At 31.1% G+C, this 12,779-nt stretch overlaps 3 protein-coding genes across 3 annotated transcripts in view; 2 read left to right on the top strand and 1 right to left on the bottom strand.

Annotated features, from left to right (window-relative positions):
- LOC105673042 (uncharacterized) overlaps positions 1–12,779 on the bottom strand; it is a 143,909-nt gene that overhangs the window by 102,829 nt on the left and 28,301 nt on the right. The gene's annotated exons all lie outside the window — the stretch shown is intronic.
- Prosalpha7 (proteasome alpha7 subunit) lies at positions 471–1,886 on the top strand. Its single transcript, XM_012368358.2, has 4 exons — positions 471–633; positions 721–803; positions 995–1,386; positions 1,468–1,886. The coding sequence occupies exons 1-4, from the start codon at positions 613–615 to the stop codon at positions 1,734–1,736; spliced, it is 765 nt and encodes a 254-aa protein (XP_012223781.1). The 5' UTR covers positions 471–612; the 3' UTR covers positions 1,737–1,886.
- LOC105673023 (green-sensitive opsin-like) lies at positions 3,176–12,220 on the top strand. The gene is made up of 7 exons (XM_067354783.1): positions 3,176–4,104; positions 6,031–6,125; positions 6,596–6,706; positions 9,128–9,387; positions 9,519–9,634; positions 10,023–10,392; positions 10,520–12,220. Exons 1-6 carry the CDS (start codon positions 3,898–3,900, stop codon positions 10,296–10,298), a joined length of 1,065 nt encoding a protein of 354 aa, XP_067210884.1. The 5' UTR covers positions 3,176–3,897; the 3' UTR covers positions 10,299–10,392; positions 10,520–12,220.

Raw genomic sequence — 12,779 nt, 5'->3', positions numbered from 1 at the left:
AGAAGTTCCTCTCGGGATTATATGACAATTCTCTATTTCAAACGAAATTACCAAAATGCACAAGGGAATTTTGTTCTATATCTTCAAACAAAATCAATCTAAATTAGATTTAGGATTAAAATTAGATTTAACATTAAAAATGGATACAGATAAAACGCAAAATTTAAACTAATTTTAATTAGGAAAAAATTATATACCTGCAATTGTTTTTAAATGCAAAATATATTTCTATTTGAATTAATAACTTTCTCTTATATCTTTTCGGTATCTTGCTATTGATTTTTGCGGTTGAGTTAACTTTTGCAAAGAATTAATTTAAGGTGTACTTGAATTTAAATTAGCTACATTATATTAAATAAATCTAACCTTAATATAAGGCGCAGAGAGAACACCTTGTATACTACATCACACACGCACACATACACATACATATATTATGTCGATTTCTGCCGCTAGGCGACATTGCACGCGCGTCGTCGTAAAACCTAACCTGACAATCGTGCTGACTATCGCTGAGTCGTTTGATTTTCGCCTATTCACGTAGTGGTAGACGATAAACAATTTTTCGTATTTTAATTATTACTACTGCCGATCTTTGCATAACTCTGAGAAATGAGTTCCATAGGCACAGGAGTGAGTATGCCATGTATTACACAAATACAGTTAAAAACGTAACGTTAATACAGCTAATATTGATATCTAACCTCAACTTTTCTTCAGTATGACCTGTCTGCATCGCAATTTTCGCCAGACGGACGCGTATTTCAAGTAGAATACGCTCAAAAAGCCGTGGAAAATGGAGGGTGAGTATTGCGTTAATTTTATCTTTTACAAAAATATCAGTTTCTCTCATAAACTCGACTACAAAAGTATTCGCTGATGACAATTAATGTTGTGCAATGTAAATTAATTCTCCTAATAAAATATCTAATTGAAATATTAATGAAAAAATACATATACTTGTATTTTATTTATACGTCATTGTATCTTATAGGACTGTTATTGGCTTACGAGGAAAGGATGGCATAGTATTTGCCGTTGAAAAGATAGTAACATCAAAACTCTATGAAGCAGGTGCGAATAAACGGATATTCAACATAGATCAGCATGTTGGCATGGCAGTCTCTGGTATAATATCAGATGCGAGACAAATTGCAGAGACCGCAAGGTCAGAAGCTGCAAGTTATAAGGCACAGTACGGAGTCGGTATTCCGCTCAAGTACTTAAACGAAAGAGTCTCCATGTACATGCATGCCTATACTTTGTACTCTGCTGTACGTCCATATGGTTGCTCTGTCCTACTTGGTGCTTATGAAACAAGCGGTCCAGCATTGTATATGATCGACCCATCAGGAGTATCGTACGGTTATTACGGCTGTGCAGTAGGTAAGTATCATAAAAGTAATAAAAACATTGGAATATAAGAAAGAAGTTTTGCATATATTTTACTTATATACTGTTTTGTAGGTAAAGCAAAACAATCAGCAAAAACGGAAATAGAAAAATTAAAATTACCAGAGATGACATGTAAGGATCTAGTGAAGGAAGCCGCTCGTATTATCTATCTCGTTCATGACGAACTGAAGGATAAACAGTTTGAATTAGAAATGAGTTGGATTGGTGCGCATACCAATGGAAGGCATGAACGCGTACCAGCTGATCTTAAAACTGAAGCCGAGACAAAGGCACGGCAGGCGATGCAAGAGGATTCGGACAGTGATACTGAGGACATGTAAAATGATATATAAATATACTGCCGTCGAAATTCTTTGTATTGTAAGCGATAATTTAAATATACAAATATGCAATAGTTCACAATTTTAACAATGAGTGAAGTAAATAAAGAATATTGCCCTTTATTAATAAAACGTACATTGATATATTTATCCGAAAATTTTATTTTTATATAGAATAGGAATTATGCAATTTTAAGCTTTGTTTTCTTTTCTTAATTTTACCCAGTGATGCACTTTACGCATTATAATTTTTGAAAAGTTTTTTAGCAGTAATTGTTGCTGCCACTTGTATGCTATATTTTTATACTTATGATTCTAAAATACAAATTTCAGAAATTCAATAAGAATAAACTTGATTTAATTACGCGACGGCGTATCACTTTCACTATTGATTTCTTTAATGAAACAAAAATGTAAATATTTGCAAAAATATAAAACAGTTTCATAGAATTTTTTTTTACATGTATTGATCGAAAATACATCGGCTCGATATTTGCCATCAGCTTTTCAATTCGCAGAACAATCAAACGTGACTTTGTAGGGATTAACCTCTAATAAACGATACCATCGTAATGAGCACATTGCAGAAGTTTCCGTTATATATCATCACAAATCTGTTGGATTTATCCTGTATTACCCTAATTTAAGGATTGAACTTGCGATACCAATTTAATCGTGATATTTCCAAGAACTACAAATTTCACTATAACGACGAGAATGATCACTTTGTGCCAATATAATAGGCTTTAATTTCAGATACAATACATGAACAACGCTTTGAATGATACACAGATAGATTTTCATGTCATTCACAATTTTAATCATTTAAAGATAGATTATTCTTTAGAATAATTTTAATTCAACATCTATGCTCGATTTTAATTTTCAAAAAATGTTAATTAAAAATATGCAAGAAAAAATAAATGGAAATCGCATTGTTTAATATAAAAAAATTAGATTTATATAAGCACCGTTTCATCAACTTTTCGATTATTTATTATATTGAAAATTAATCAATATTAATATTAATTTTCTATAGATAAGTTTTTCTATAATTTTTTGGAAGTTTTAACTGTCGACAAATGTGCATTTGGTCGAGGAATAGAGAGCCAATAAAAAACAGGAAGTAACGTCTTTCTTCGATAAGTCGCGAAATCAATCCAAATACACGGAAAATCCAAGAACGCTATATTTTTATAGAAAAGAACCATTATTTTGCAAGATAATACCATATCTCGTAACTTCAGCGAACTTTAGAGAACCAGATGGAATTTCATCTGCAGCGAAGACGTACAATTGTCAGCGCTGCATAATAACGACAGTATCGAGTTTTGTATGTGAGCGCAGTGGAGAATTATTCTGCGGACAAAACGCATTTCGGAATCTCGCAAAATTTTTTCCGATCGACGTATCTAAGATCGATTGTGTTGGTAGTGAACTTTGATTAAGCTTTTACATCGTTCAAAAACTGGGAGTACAGAAAGACAAACAGCTAAATTACAGCGAGCTTTGCTCGAGCCAACGAATGTTGGTAAAACTAAAACATCGATACAAAGGAAGGTACAAATCCCCCATAAATGTTAATTAAAAAGACAGAGTCAATTAAACGCGATTAACTCCGACAAACGTTTGTAAGTACGATCCCGTAGTTTTGTTTTATCGATATCGACAGAAACCACATGGAAAGAAATAAAGAACGAATTAATTAAATAGCTTTACGATTGGTTTCGACCGTGAAGACTTTGAGTATAAAAATTATCCACATAAAAGAGTTATGCTTATATGATTATAAATAAAAAAAATGAGTGTATTCTCCGGTGAGTGCACGTACTTGGATGAAAAAACACCGATTCAAGTGACCCGCGCGCATGCTGCTTTTTCACCCTGTGGGGGTTGGTTGTCTGCCGGATGACCGGGGGGAGTGCGGCAGAGGCGGCTCTAATCGACCTTTATAAGGGTAGCGGCGTGACTTTGGAACATGCAGACGGGACAGATTTGCCGCGTTCGCTGCCACTTGTCTTTCCGCCGAACTTATCACTCGTGATCAAGTGAGTCGCGGATCTTTCACGGATGTTGATTCGCTGTTATCATCGATCGAGCTTCGCTTTGCCCGATTCTCTCCGCCCGTTAATACCGAAAAATCTTTTCGACGATAGAAAGTATGTTCTTGAATGCGAGCGCCAATTTTTTGGACGACGTTCTCAGCGTCGAGCAACAAACAACACCTGGTGTTTATATTTTCGCGGCAATTGTACTCGGTTTCATCGGTTTTTTCGGGTTCTTTTTTAACCTGCTGGTCATCCTAGCGGTCTTCAGGGACATGGATGTGCTTTGGACACCGAACAACGTGGTGCTCGTCAATATGGTAGTGAGTATTACCATATTGCTTAATTTGATTTTTGACAATTAATGTGCGACAAATTAAATTTGCAATTTTAACAACTTGTGATCTTCGTGACACAATTTCCGCTTTAATGTATGGCAAATTTCGTTTCTCATGTTTACGTAAATTACAAACAAAGATTGTAAAAATTATACCTAATAAAATCAAATTTTTGTGTGTGTAGGATTCGAGAGAATAACGGTGATATATTTTAGCGATATTTCGGACGAATTTGTATTCGATTTATCTTAGGAGAGAGCAAACAAGTGTATGTACATTATCTTGACACATACATACATATTAATATACATATACACAATTTCATAATATCAAGTTCGTAAACTAAAATGAAGACTATATAAAGCTTTATTAACTTTGTTAGCTGCAAGCACTCCGAAGAGTATCCAATATTTTGAAAGTTTCATAACCAAGATCTTTAATAAATCTGTAATTAATGGAGAGAGATATTGTACATCTCCTGTATTGGTCTTCGTGCATTTTCACGAATAATCTTTAAAAAAGAGGGTTGCAATTTAGAAGAGCTTCGCGATCACATCTATTTATTCATTAATTAAATTTTAATCTAATTGCCGTACATCGAGAAAAGCAAATATATTGCAAAAACATTCGGCCTTATGTTGCGGAAATAGTAATATTTAAAGCGTTACGATGGCATTGCTTTTTTTAGCTAATTTTGGTTTGAAATGTTTAAATACCAGGAACAAATAATTTCCCCGTCACACAATTTGCATTGTAAATTGATGCCGATTTCTCATTTAATGTAAGTAATTTAATTTTACCCGCAACTACTTGTCATATGACAAATTATAAGAGAAATCTAATCATTTAAAGTGGTATATATTGAACACATACTTAATCAATAAAACTTCGTAGATACTATAAAAATGTTTCCAACTTCTGCAGCTATCTTTAATCTACAACTATTTTGGTCAACTTGAAATTGATTTTTACTTAGCGGAAGTATTGTGGGAAATCATCATTTGTCGAACGAATTTTAAAACTAAACTGCAGTGACCTGCAAATTCTCAAGTATTTGAATATATCGCAGATTTTTAAAAACGGCTTTTACAATAATTCTATACTTGAAGGTAATTAATTAATAAAATATATAAAACATTTTAGTAATTTTTATTTAATTAAAAAATGTATATAAATGCAAATCTCTCAAGACGTATATCAAGATGTATAAGACGCACAGTATTTCTGAAATTTATATTAAATAGAAATATTTTCAAATGTCAAGTCACTTCTAGGTAGAAAATAAGAATAAAAAACTCTTCTATAGGATCGTTTGTATTTTATGCAGCATCTAGACCGTAATTTATGCGGCATCCTATTGTGTTTCGTTACATAATCAGAGATAACTTTTTCCTTAATGAGATGAGTAGGACAAAAAAAGGAAGAGGATTAGCGACGAGGATACTTAAATTATCACTAACCACGAAGTTTCACTAACGATACGAATATGCAAGTCATGTATAGACATATATAGAGTGCTTAATATATTCAGATCGACTGATAAATATATGATTTTCATATCCATATTTTCAAGTTATAACTATATATATAATTTAAAGAGAAGCTTTTCTATTACTATGTTGAAAACTCAATCAAATTATTGAAAAATATAGACAACACTATTGATATACTATTCACCATTTATCTATTCATCATTCCATTCGAGACTTATCAATGGATACTTGTTAATTGGCGTAAACAAAATTACTATGCGTAATTTCGAAAACTGAGGCAATGTAATCGATTTCTTGTCCTCAAGCTTTAAGTTTGAAAAAATAGCCATTCTAAAATGTATAATAAAATTTGATGTCAATTGGTTTATATAAACAGTTTTAAGTGTATTTATAATCTCTGATGTGTTTACTGCAACAGATTGGAGATTTTTTGGTAGCTATCCTGGGAAATCCTATGGCATTCGTGTCAGCGATCGCAGGTGAATGGTATTGGGGTCACAAAATGTGCCTATGGTATATATTATTTATTATATAAATAAACTGACATTGTTTATAAAAGCTTTTATTCCTTAAAATAATAAAATTTGTTAGAATAATTGAACTAACAGTGTGCATAACTTTAGACACAATCGATAAAAAGTACCATGTGTGTATTTTTTGTTACAATAACAACTGAGCAGTCTAAAATAAAAATATTTAAATGTTAAAAACTCATATGTCAGTTTTATTGTGATAGCCTTCTTTTTTTATCTCATCAGGAAACTCTCATGTTATTTTAATTAAAATATTAACCATTTTTTGCTCAAGTAATTTACGACTAAAAAGTTTAATAATGTATAGTTTTTTCTTTAATTATAAAAAAATAAAAGATATCATAAATCTAAGATTGATTCACTAATAATTATCGTAAAAATATTTTATTCAATTATTCGTGCTATGTACATATAATTAGGGAAATTTTTGCTGATTCTGTAACTTTATAGGTACGCTGCGTTTATGTCTACAATGGGATTCGCCAGTATCGGTAATTTAACAATGATGGCAATTGAGAGGTACATATTGGTGAAATATCCGACAAAGACAATATCGATAAGGTAAACAATCAATGATCATATTATTGTAATATAAAAGATAGCAACAATTTATTTTCATTCACAACATGGATCAACGTCTTCCTGTTCCTAATATAACTCTCGGTAAACAATTTTTGTTTTGTTATGACAATATAACAATTATGATACAAACGTGACGCACGACGTAGTGATTAATTTATGCATTCCTTGACTTTCCATCGCGCACTTTCATCGCAACGTTTTCCGAGAAGCGACATTGCTCATCATATCCGCGAAGTAGTCATGAACACCTTCGAAACATAATTTTATATGAGTTTGCGATAAGTTTTATTAAATTAATTACGTTAACAAGAATTGTTTAAAGGCTCACAATAATTAATAAAATAGTGATAAGAGAAGAGAATCAAGAGCCGACATTGGATGTAAGTGCTTCTTAAATCTTCTTTATTTAAAAGAGTTGAGTAAACGTTTCTGTCGTCAATTCGACCATCTTCAGTACAAAATCTGAAATTCGAAGAATTGTGAGAGTCTTATAAAACAAAGCATTAGAAGTCGTCCTTTAATGTAGCTGTTATTTCATACGAGACAGAAATAGTATGTGTGAAGACATGTGTAATCTTTGACTAGTAGTTTGTTTAAAAGATTGTGAGCTACTGTGTATTCCCAATAATATAACTGTTATTTCAAACAAGACAGAAATATGTGTGAAGACATGTGTAATCTTTGACTAGTAGTCTGAGAGTACACAGTAGCTCACAATCTTTTAAACAGACTACTAGTCAAAGATTACGCATGTCTTCACACATATTTCTGTCTCGTATAAAATGACAGCTACATTAGAAGACGACTTCCAACGTTTTGTTTTATAAGACTCTCACAATTCTTCGAATTCCAGATTTTGTACTGAAGATGATCGGATTGACGACAAAAACGTTTACTCGACTCTTTTAAATAAAGAAGATTTAAGAAGCATTTACATCCAGCGTCGGCTCTTGATCCCCTTCTCTTATTACTATTTTATTAATTACGTTAATTTTTCCATTTCTTTTATCATTTATCACGTAACTTTTTTTAATTTTTTATTTATTCATCAAAGACATCACGAGTCATTCTGTTTCTTGTGAAATACAGCATTGTCATGCGATATTAAAGTGCATCTCAAGGTTCTTTCCTTTTAATATATTCATATTAAAAAATATGTATTAGAAAATAAGTTTAATCGCAGTGTTTTAGTAAACAAAAAGATAGTTTTATTTTATAAAGCAGAAATTGCAAGATTATGGTGTCGACCACATACACGAGACATCTCTCTGTATAAAAAAAACTGTTTTCTGATCCTGAGCTTTCGCTTTAGAAACAATAATTATTATGACAAAAGAAAGAGAAAACGAAGTGTCTAACGCAGATCAGACTTGCTAAATTAATTAAAAAGTAAAATTAATCCTATCTTATTTATCTTTATATATGTATATCTTTATATCCATACGATCCTTATCCCGGTGAGCTCACAACGGTCAGCCACAATCGCCTACGAGAGAGAGCTATCAGTCGCTAGCGCGCGTCTATGGGTGCGTTCCACTTAACGCCCGCAACGCTCCTAGAATCATTTTATCCTCGTTTAACTTTCGATGAAAAACAAGGATAAAATGATCCTAGGAGCGTTGCGGGCGTTAAGTGGAACGCACCCTATATGAGACATACGATTGCCGCATTTACATGTTTACATGTATTAATCCGCGCTTTCCTTTTCGCGACAAGTTTGTTCTATAATAAGACAAGAATTATTTTCCAACATATATTTTTGCAATTAACAATGGATTAAAAATGATCTGCTTGTTATCGAAGAAATTGCCTTGTTTTATGAATAAAAAAATGCTAGTACAAAGGGGATAAGACGGATTTATAATACACTTTGAAAATAAATCCTTTATTCCACTAACGATTCAACCATTGCGTTAACGAGTTAGAAAGGCTTTCGTCATACACTGTGACCATTTTGGATTATAACATCAAAAGCGAGCATATATACTTGATTTCTGTAGATATGTTGAAATAAATTAGTTTCTTTTTTATCCTATATTTTGCACTATTAACATTTACTAATTACATAAATAGTATTTAAACGACGGCTGACGATAAATTGACTAAATTAATATGTTGACTAACTAATAAATAAATTGACTAATTAATATTAGTAAACTTTGTTATAAAATTTGCAAAACATCCTTTATTTGCTACAATCCGATAATATAATAAATAAGAAAGATATAAAGATATTAAATAAGAAAGTAATTTATTTTGTTTGTATACTAAAAGTGGGAATTTAAAACATTGAAAAACTCTGTATCCTATATATATAAAATTAATTCTCTTTCACATTTATTGTAAATTATGTGCTTATGTTAAATATTTATCTTTGGAATTTCGTTATTTTTTATCTAGGCATGCCTACGCATTGGTGTTATTCGTTTGGATATATGCGCTCTCCCTCTCATTACCACCGTTTGTTAATTGGGGGAGTTATGGCATAGAAGCAGGTAATATATCCTGCAGCGTATCCTGGGACCTGCACGATCCTGAGATACATAATGATACTTACATTGGATTTTTATTCACTTTTGGATTCTTCTTTCCTCTCGCAATAATTATTAGTAGTTACTGCGGTATACTAACAACTTTGAAGAAAATAAGACAAAGAATAGGTGAGTTTCTGGTACATACTTTTCCAATTTTAACGTAAAACAATAAATTTCCTTAAATTTTAATTTTAAAAATTTTAGTTAAAAAAATTTTCACTAACTTTTGTTGTTTTTGATAATTCCTTTTGCTTTAGGAAGTAGAAATACTAAACGGGAAGCAAAAATCACAAAGATGGTGTATTTAATGATCCTTGCTTTTCTATTTGCTTGGTCGCCCTACGCCATTCTTGCGCTCTTAGTTTTTTTCAACGTGAGTATTTCCAATCATGACAAAGTCAACGTTCTAAAAAAAATTGTCAAATTATGTTCCAATTGATAAGATCAAATCTAAATGTAAATCTAAAACACTGGTGAGATAAATAAATGATAAAATCATAATGGAATAGAATAGAATAGAATAGAATAGAATAGAATGGAATGGAATAGAAATGGAATTACATTATACATTTACGTGACGAAATTCTTTTGTCTAATTGACGAGGTCAAGAAAGACTGACCTCCCTATAATTGTCTAACCATATCGGGATATAATAGCCGACACACCAATAGCCTTTTAACTACTTAATTAATTTTCTACTTATATGGTGCGCTTTGAAGGATTATAAAAGCTCATAAAGAACGATTAATTCATACCGCAGGTACAAGTATCGTATGTCGCAGCGATGATGCCAGCGCTTCTCGCAAAATCCTCTATCTGCTACAATCCGATAATATATACAAGTATGAATATCCAGTTCACTCGCGCTTGGAAAAAAATGTTTTTCATCAATAAGGATTTGAGGACGAACAAAGATAGCCGTAACACGGGAAGAACTATAATAGAAAAAATAGAGATGAAGAACATCAACCAGCAGTTAGCAAAGAAAACAGAAAAATCGAATTGCATGCCGCCTGTCTCTATTAATTATGAATAATAAAGCAAGGAGGGGAAGGATGGTACGTGGAGCAATGATACTGAAGATGCTGGGATAACAATTAGAAGTAGCCTTAATTAAGGCATGATTCAAGGTAGAAAAATATACTAATCCAATATTTATTTAAATACATGGGTCCTTTAAAAAGTTCTCAAAATAAAATAGATAAACGGTTTATATCTTTTGAAACTATTCTTATTTTTTAATATAATCTTTCTTAGAATTTTTCATCAATGCACTTGGACCAATGATGCTCCAAAGTTATCCTATTATAAAATTCGAATTCGTCAAGGCCTGAAAAATATTCACACACACACAGCAACTGTTTCCTTCATTTTTTTATCGGACGGAAATCTCTTTCCAGAAAGGAATTTTTTTCATCAGTGAAAAAAGAATGTAAGTCAGACTTTAATTTATTGATATTCCCACTTGTATAGAAACGCTCGTTATTTTGATCGCAAACATAATATTTATTTTGCGGAAAGCTTTTTCATACACAATTCATTAGTTTTGATATTAAAATTTATCTAACAATGAGATGATTACAGTCTTAGTGATTTCAGAAACTTGAATTAATTATTCTCCAAAATCTATATTTATGTTATTTATTGCGAAAATTGTTTAAATAACCCACGTATATGCAAAATTATATTTTTTATAATTTTTTTATTTTATCATTTTTTTATTAATTTGATTGCCCAAGCGAGAAAGATACCAAAAAAGGTAAGAAATAAAACTCTTGCTAATGGTTACACAATCAATTTCCTAAAATTGGGTTATCCGCTTGAAACTCTACACAATCTCTAAGCAACGTAGCTGCTCGTTCATTTGAGCAGCTGTAATTAATTGCATACAAGTAGAAATTGGATGAAAAGTGTGAAAGGTATAGTAGCAATGCCTCGAAATATCGTGGCTTTAATTATATGGATAGCTCCACGCAATTAAAATTCCGCGATCGCACCGATAATTATCTACTATGCATAAATATATTATTTTTGCTCTTATTTATTGTAAAAGATACTATATCGAACTCCGGACGAAATGCAAATAATAGAAATTTTATTAGAAATGTGAATAATTTGCATACTAAAAATAACAAGTTTGCATGTTCGGTTTTTTTACATCCAAAATTATTTTACAGCTTTCAAAGTTTCAAAATTGGCTTAATGTCACTAAAGAGATTATTATTTAAGTGCAATTTCAAAATTTATATAGATGGATTGAAATAAGAGATAAATGTGCTTAAATATTATTTTAATCTGCACATGTTATTTCTCTACAACTGCTTGTTTTCTATAGTGTGTGTAATCAAAATAATTGCACAATACCTCGCAATGGGCTTAGTTATTATTTGCATTTTTTGTTCTCAATTCTGTTATTTTCATCTGATATGAATATATCCCTTATTTTGCTACGTATGCCAATAAGTTTTTATATAGCATTATGCACGGTTAGATTAGATTAGGTTAGATTAGGTTAAAACTTTTTCCTTCTTTCAGATTATTCTCCAGGAGAATTATATTTCTGTCTCTTATTGTTAGCTATAAATATTTTTAATAATTTAACATCAATTTTATCACAATGAAATAATTTGAGTAACAGATACTTTTTTACTTTTTAATTTAATTCTTTTAAAAACAAAACGACAAATACAAAGTTAAAATTAAAGCCAAATCTATTTGAATATAGAAAACAAAATTTCACTGCATAATTTCTCATTTGATGCTTATCTAATTTAAAAAATTTCCTATGCTTTCAATTGCTTAATGTAGAAATGTATGGAATTTCGACGTTGTTCTGACTGCCATTCATGTTTGAAGACTGTGATATAAATTGTGTAAAAAATAAGCAATTATTCTATATTTTACGGAGACAATAAAGTCTTCACAGTAAGTAAACAATTTATCTCGGTGTGTTGCTCCTTCATTCTTTGTTTCTATTCAGTTATTCACAGTTATTATTTCAATAGGAATACATTCCAGCTGTTCTACTTTTTATTAGCATTGCTTCAATGATATTAATTAAAAAGTTGCTGCATGCGCTAATGATAAGTATGCTAAATCGTTTGTTATAATTTTAATATACTCGTATAATTGCAATTATAACGAGCTTTTAACATTTCCACTAAATTTTGAGATAAAAAATTTTACTGCCAGTTATTAAAATTTTTGACGTTTTATTATTCTATCACTTTAAATACGCTCAAACAGTGAGTAAAGTGCAACGTAAATTTCTACGAATATTTAATTCTTTATATTTTGTATCCTTTCACCATAAAAACATTTTTTTTAAATAAATTTACGTACAAAATTACGTATACGTATAAGAGAATTTCCAATTTCCCACGAACGGAAATGTTTCGAATTCTCTTTCATCACGTTTTAATACATAACCATGTGCACAGCGTGTATCCAACAAAATATAAATGTAAGATTCTAATTACAGCTTAATTACATCATACGTGATTATGATTGCAAGTTA

Source organism: Linepithema humile, chromosome 5 (assembly GCF_040581485.1).
Source record: "Linepithema humile isolate Giens D197 chromosome 5, Lhum_UNIL_v1.0, whole genome shotgun sequence".
Lineage (NCBI taxonomy): Eukaryota > Metazoa > Arthropoda > Insecta > Hymenoptera > Formicidae > Linepithema > Linepithema humile.
This window is presented reverse-complemented; position numbering and strand designations above follow the sequence as displayed.

Coding starts and splice junctions, on each gene's coding strand:
- LOC105673023 (XM_067354783.1), top strand. CDS start 3,898: ATGTTCTTGAATGCGAGCGCCAATTTTTTGGACGACGTTCTCAGCGTC. Junction 6,126..6,595: donor GGTCACAAAATGTGCCTATG/GTATATATTATT, acceptor GTAACTTTATAG/GTACGCTGCGTTTATGTCTA. Junction 6,707..9,127: donor ACAAAGACAATATCGATAAG/GTAAACAATCAA, acceptor TTTTTTATCTAG/GCATGCCTACGCATTGGTGT.
- Prosalpha7 (XM_012368358.2), top strand. CDS start 613: ATGAGTTCCATAGGCACAGGA. Junction 804..994: donor AAAGCCGTGGAAAATGGAGG/GTGAGTATTGCG, acceptor TGTATCTTATAG/GACTGTTATTGGCTTACGAG. Junction 1,387..1,467: donor TTATTACGGCTGTGCAGTAG/GTAAGTATCATA, acceptor ACTGTTTTGTAG/GTAAAGCAAAACAATCAGCA.